The sequence below is a fragment of the Cibotium barometz genome, chromosome 2 (assembly GCF_041138505.1).
Source record: "Cibotium barometz isolate CiBa-2024 chromosome 2, ASM4113850v1, whole genome shotgun sequence".
NCBI lineage: Eukaryota > Viridiplantae > Streptophyta > Polypodiopsida > Cyatheales > Cibotiaceae > Cibotium > Cibotium barometz.
In genome coordinates this window covers 21538622-21544621 of record NC_141047.1, presented here as the reverse complement: position 1 = coordinate 21544621, position 6000 = coordinate 21538622, and the positions used below count along the sequence as shown (strand labels likewise).

The following is a 6000-nucleotide window of genomic DNA, read 5'->3' as shown; positions in this document are numbered from 1 at the left end:
ATTATGTACCTCTAATAATCCATTTTTCCTTCATGCTACCATCTTGCAATGGAGAACAAAACTAAGTCAATAACCCTCATCTAGTATTATCATAATATCCAAGTGTATGTGTATATATTTGTGTTAATGTGTGTATTAAAAACTATGACCACTTACTTTACAGGTTTAAACTATATATATATATATATATATATATATATATATATATATATGTATGTATGTATGTATGTATGTATGTATGTATGTTATGCAGTGAGCTCGACAATTACCCCTCCAGTTTAGGCAAAGCACATGGAAGTCCCTCGAGTACATAGACGATGCTGTAGTGTTTGTGTGCTGAGAGAGAGAGAGAGAGAGAGAGAGAGAGAGAGAGAGAGAGAGAGAGAGAGAGAGAGAGAGAGAGAGAGAGAGAGAGAGAACACCGGCCTACTAGCAATGTTGTGGTGGATTGGAGCAATGGATAGAGGATTGGAGCATGAAGAGCGGAACCCTCGAGCAACACGGGAAGAGCCTGAAGACCATTGGAGTAGCACTGGAGTGTTTGGAGCTATGAAGAGTAGCACAGGAGCAGCACTGAAGTAGTGTTCTTTCTCTGTTCTAGGAAACCGTTCTTCTTGCGAATAATTTGTTCTGGCACTGGAGGAGCGTGAACATCAGCATGTGATTGCTTGCCAATAACTTGACATGAAGAATAGCATGATGTGACCCGAGCAAATGTGAGGATCCTTGTCTCTATTGCTGCCATGTGGCTAATCGTCATCTTTAAGAATATACTATAATTCCTAGCTTCCTATTTTTCAAATTCCTAGAGTAATAAGAGCCTACCTCTCCTTGAACCTCCAAATTCTTGCTAGTTTTTGGCTGTGAAACTTTTCTTTTATATAATATAGAGAAGAGATAGAGATATATAGAGATAAAGAGAGATTTTTGTAAAGACCTTTTGTGTGAAAAGGCCACCTTATAGTCATGTTGAAGAGTGGGTCACATGCTAGAGGCATGTCTCAACAACATACTTCAATGTAGAATCATCAGCTCTTTTCCTCTTCTCCATCATCACCATCACTATGATCATCACCCCATACATTCAAAAACCTTCAAGTTCTTCATCGTATCATCATCACGCACAGAAAGCTCGCTCTTCGATCGTCCATCTCTCTCTCCTTCTCTCTTTTCCTTCCCGCGTGTCGATGCCTGCATTGATTCGTCTCTCTCCTCTGAGCATGACAGATTCGTGAAACCCTAGTCCGCCGCCAGGTCTCTCTGTGTACCCCCCCCGCACACACACATATACTCACACACATAAAGGTTTCTGCTGCTGTTACTTCGCTGATCTATGGACAAGAAGAAGGTTCAGGTGCCCCTGGTCTGCCATGGACACTCCAGGCCCATCGTGGACTTGTTCTATAGCCCTACTACGCCTGATGGATTCTTCCTCATCAGCGCCAGCAAAGGTAAGCAGCCATTTTTCTACTGTTCTTGTCTCCTTTTAAACCTCTGCTGTATGTGTTTGGGATAGAGTTTCTGTAGCTTAGGGTAGTTCTTGTGAGAAGGAGAGCAAAGGGCTGTTAGCCAAGCACATTGAAAACCCCATATCTTGAAATAAACCTTATATCTTTAAATGAACCTTTTTATTTTGGCTAATGGGTGTGTAGTATAATGGTGTGGGTTTGTGACCGGGAAGGGGGAGGTCCCAAGTTCAAATCCTTTGTAAGCTCCCGGATGGCAACGTTGTTTGTGGCCATAAAGACCAATGGGTGGGCACTCAGGTTGCTACAGTTGCCCCTTCAGAAGGCTACTCTAGGAAAACGCTCCCCAACGGCATCCCTTCAGAAGGATCTACTCTAGGAAACGCTCCCCAATGGCATCGCTGAAAAGGTCAATGGGTGGGCAATCAAGTTGCTACTACAGAAGGACGTGCTCAAGGGGAAAAGATCCCCATTTTCCGAGATGTATCAGAGATTTCTGATGAGAGCTCTCAAATTCGTTCTTTATTTCATATTGATATTTCCGACAGCACCGCTGTTTGTGGCCATAAAGACAATGGGTGGACGCTCAGGTTGCTACTACAGAAGGATCCACTCAAGGGAAAAGGCTCCCCGACGGCATTGCAGTAAAGACCAATAGGTGGGCACTCAGGTTGCTACTACAGAAGGATCTACTCGAGGGAAAAGGCTCCCCGACGGCATTGCGGTAAAGACCAATAGGTAGGCAATCAAGTTACTACTACAGAAGGACCTGCTCAAGGGAAAAAGATCCACGACAGCATGGCTGTTTGTGGCCATAAAAGGATCTACTCAAGGGAAAAGGCTCCCTGACGGCATTGCGGTAAAGACCAATAGGTGGGCACTCAGGTTGCTACTACTACAGGACCTACTCAAGGGACCAAAAAAAGAACCTGTATATTTTGTCCATGGGCGTGTATCATGGTGTTAGAAGGATTGTACTTGCTGGGCAGGAATGCAGATTCGAATCCCCACCACTGGACGCCTGCTCAAAGCCCTTGTAAGCTCCTGGACGACAACGTTGTTTGTGGCCATAAAGACCAGTGGGGGGGCACTCAAGTTGCTACAGTTGCCACTTCAGAAGGATCTACTCTAGGGAAAAAGCTCCCCAACGGCATCGCTGTAAAGATCAATCGGCGGGCAATCAAGTTGCTACTACAGAAGGACCTGCTCAAGGGAAAAAGATCCCCGGCAGCATTGCTGTTTGTGGCCATAAAGACAATGGATGGGCACTCAGGTTGCTACTACAGAAGGATCTACTCAAGGTAAAAGGCTCCCCGATGGCATTGCAGTAAAGACCAATAGGTGGGCACTCAGGTTGCTACTACAGAAGGATCTACTCAAGGGAAAAGGCTCCCCGATGGCATTGCGGTAAAGACAAATAGGTGGGCATCAAGTTACCACTACAGAAGGACCTGCTCAAGGGAAAAAGATCCACGACAGCCTCGCTGTTTGTGGCCATAAAGACAATAAGTGGGCACTCAAGTTGCTACTACAGAAGGATCTACTCAAGGGAAAAGGCTCCCCGAGTCCCGACGGCATTGCGGTAAAGACCAATAGGTGGGCACTCAGGTTGCTACTACAGAAGGACCTACTCAAGGGACCAAAAAAAGAACCTGTATTTTATCCACGGGCATGTATCTTGGTGCTAGAAGGATTGTACTTGCTGGGCAGGAACACAGATTCGAATTCCCACCACTGGACACCTATAACTGCATACATAATATACCTAAAAAAAGGGGGAAAAAAAACTATTTATGTCACTTGTAAAGAAGATCATTCTGTTAGTATATACAAAAGGGTCAGACTCAATGTGGTCAGTTCCTCCATGGTCTGCCCCCTTTGGAGGTTCAAGAAGGACATCTGTTTTAGACAAGGCCATGGCCCAGCCAAGCTGCCCGTGCATGGACACACAATGGGTGGGCACTCAAGTTGCTACTACAGAAGGATCTACTCATAGGAAAAAGCTACTTGACGGCATCGTTGTAAGACCAATGGGTGGGGAGTCGGGGTCAAGTTGCTACTACAGAAGGACCTACTCAAGGGACAAAAAAAGAACCTGTTTATTTTGTCTTCGGGCATGCATCCTGGTGGTAGGGGATTGCACTTGCAGGGCAGGAACCCAGGTTCAAATCCCCGCCACTGGATGCCTATAATACATACATAATAAGGGAAAAAAGAAACTATGTAAAGAAGATCATTCTGTTAGTATATGCAAAGGGACAGACTCAATGTGGTCAGTTCCTCCATGGTCTGCCCCTCTGGAGGTTCAAGAAAGACATCTATTTCAGACCAGGCCATGACCCATCGAGGCTGCCCGCTCCCTGATGGCATCACTATAAATACCAATGGGTGTGGACTTAAGTTGCTACTCCAGAAGGACCTACTCAAGGGACAAAAAGAACCTGTTTATTTTGTCCACGGGCGTGTATCCTGGTGGTAGAGGGATTGTACTCGCTGAACCCAGATTTGAATCTGGGCAGGACGCCTATAACTAACTACACACATAATCTCTCTCTCAAAAAAAAGGGAAAAAAGAAAACTATCTCTCTCTTTTAAAGATCATTCTGTTAGTATATACAACAGGACACACTCAATGTGGTCAATTCCTGCACGGTCTGCCCCTTTGGAGGTTGAAGAAAGACATTTATTTCAGACAAGGCCATGGCCCATCCAAGCTGCCTGTGCACGAAGGACAGACAATTTTGCCTTCTAACTGCCGTCATGCCCGTTTCCATAGGCTGGGAGATTCGTGTAACCAGCCTAAGTATGAAAGCTGGTACAAAAAACAAGATTAATGTGTCTGATTACTGAAAGCCATGCCATTTTATTTGCCATCGTAAAATATAAGAGTTTTGCAGGACATTTATGCCACTGCTCTTTAAGCATCATATGATATGCCCTTACTATGAGTGGTGCTATCCTCTGCTTTCTTTGTACACATCATGATGCATTTTTCGTACAGTACTAATGCTTTTGGCAGTGCGATACAATCATGGTACTCTACAATCAGACGCACCATGATTGCTCTAGAGGTCAGTGATAGATATGACAAAATTATATCGAATTGCCTATTTATAGTACACAAATATGCAGAAGCAGGGGGTTGAATATAGATATGTGTCAAGGATGGAACCCTTGTAGAAACCCCTACTACATTATTGCAGCCATGAAGGGTCCACTTGGTAGCCATAGCTTCAAATTTTGGAACAGAAGGTTTGATGTGTTTTTAAATGAATGCTATAGATATGATTTTTTCTATGTACTTGGCAGGCTTTGAACGTAATAGTTTGTATTTAGGGTATTGGATTTGGCTGTTTCTAACCCAAACATATGGCAGATGGAAAGCCAATGCTGAGAAATGGGGAAACAGGAGACTGGGTTGGAACATTTGATGGCCACAAGGGTGCTGTCTGGGGTGCCTGTCTCGACACTCCGGCCTTGCATGCAGCCACAGCATCAGCTGATTTTAGCTCGTAATTTCACTTCTGTTTCTCACTTGATCCTACTTTCATAGTTTTTGTTGTAATTTCAAAGAAAATAGAGCTGTTTGACTTGCACTGTTTTACCTTCTCACTTGATCCTGCTTTCATAGTTTCTGTTGTAATTTCAAAGAAAATAGAGCTGTTTGACTTGTACCGTTTTACTATCTTTGCATGGCATGAGACTAAATAGCATGTAAAGTGGATCAAAATATGAGCAGAAAAGGAGAGGAAAGTTTGGAAAGAGGGAAGGACAGTCAGATAAGGGATTTATGGGATATACATGCACAACCAGGGATATGGATGTTTGATCCTAGAGAGGAAGAGGTGCAAGTTGTTTGATTAATACACCTACCCTTTTTGCAAAGAAATAGGAAGAACTGTTGGCAGCAGCAGACGTAGATACAGAAGCAGCACATGGAGGAGCCTAAGCCAGTCAGCATAGGTGAGGAGCAGCTAGTTCTTAGGAGTATGGCACACTCGCATAAACCCCCGCAAGGACTATGTGAGTAAGATCATTTTTGTACTTAAAGATCGCGGTTATACTGTTGACCGGTTATACTGTTGACGCGGTATTGGTGGTGATACCGTCCGTGTTGTAAGCCACATTCAAATAAATAAATCAATGAAAAGTTCTGTCAATTGGTACTTGGTGCCATATGCTTACTATGCGGAAGCATAATTGATGATAAATAATGCCAAGATAATGAGATTAACGCTAATCACATGTGCAACGATGACAAAGAGAAGTAGAAGAGACTCTTTTTCTAAACTATTCCTACTGTATCACCAACACATTTTGTATATACAATGATTGTTCAGATCTGAAGCACAAAACGGCACTAGATTTGGACACTTGAAATGCTATTTTTACTAAATGGGCTGCTTCATGTGTTGCGAGCTGTTGTCCTATGGCTGCCTTGTTGATCCAGGATTGAGGGCTATTGTTCAATTGCTGAATGCTCAATTATGACCCTTGACCTGCCTTAATATAGGGATGTCAAGGTAGGTCGTAT

At 43.7% G+C, this 6000-nt stretch overlaps 1 protein-coding gene across 1 annotated transcript in view; it reads left to right on the top strand.

Moving 5' to 3' along the window:
- Positions 1-1009: 1009 nt before the first annotated feature.
- Positions 1010-6000, top strand: part of LOC147640804 (uncharacterized) — a 28613-nt gene continuing 23622 nt past the window's right edge. Inside the window, exons 1-2 of the mRNA XM_086815369.1 lie at positions 1010-1451; positions 4843-4978. Of these exons, the coding sequence (XP_086671495.1) occupies positions 1334-1451; positions 4843-4978 (254 nt within the window). The 5' untranslated portion in view covers positions 1010-1333. The remainder of the gene's footprint in view (positions 1452-4842; positions 4979-6000) is intronic.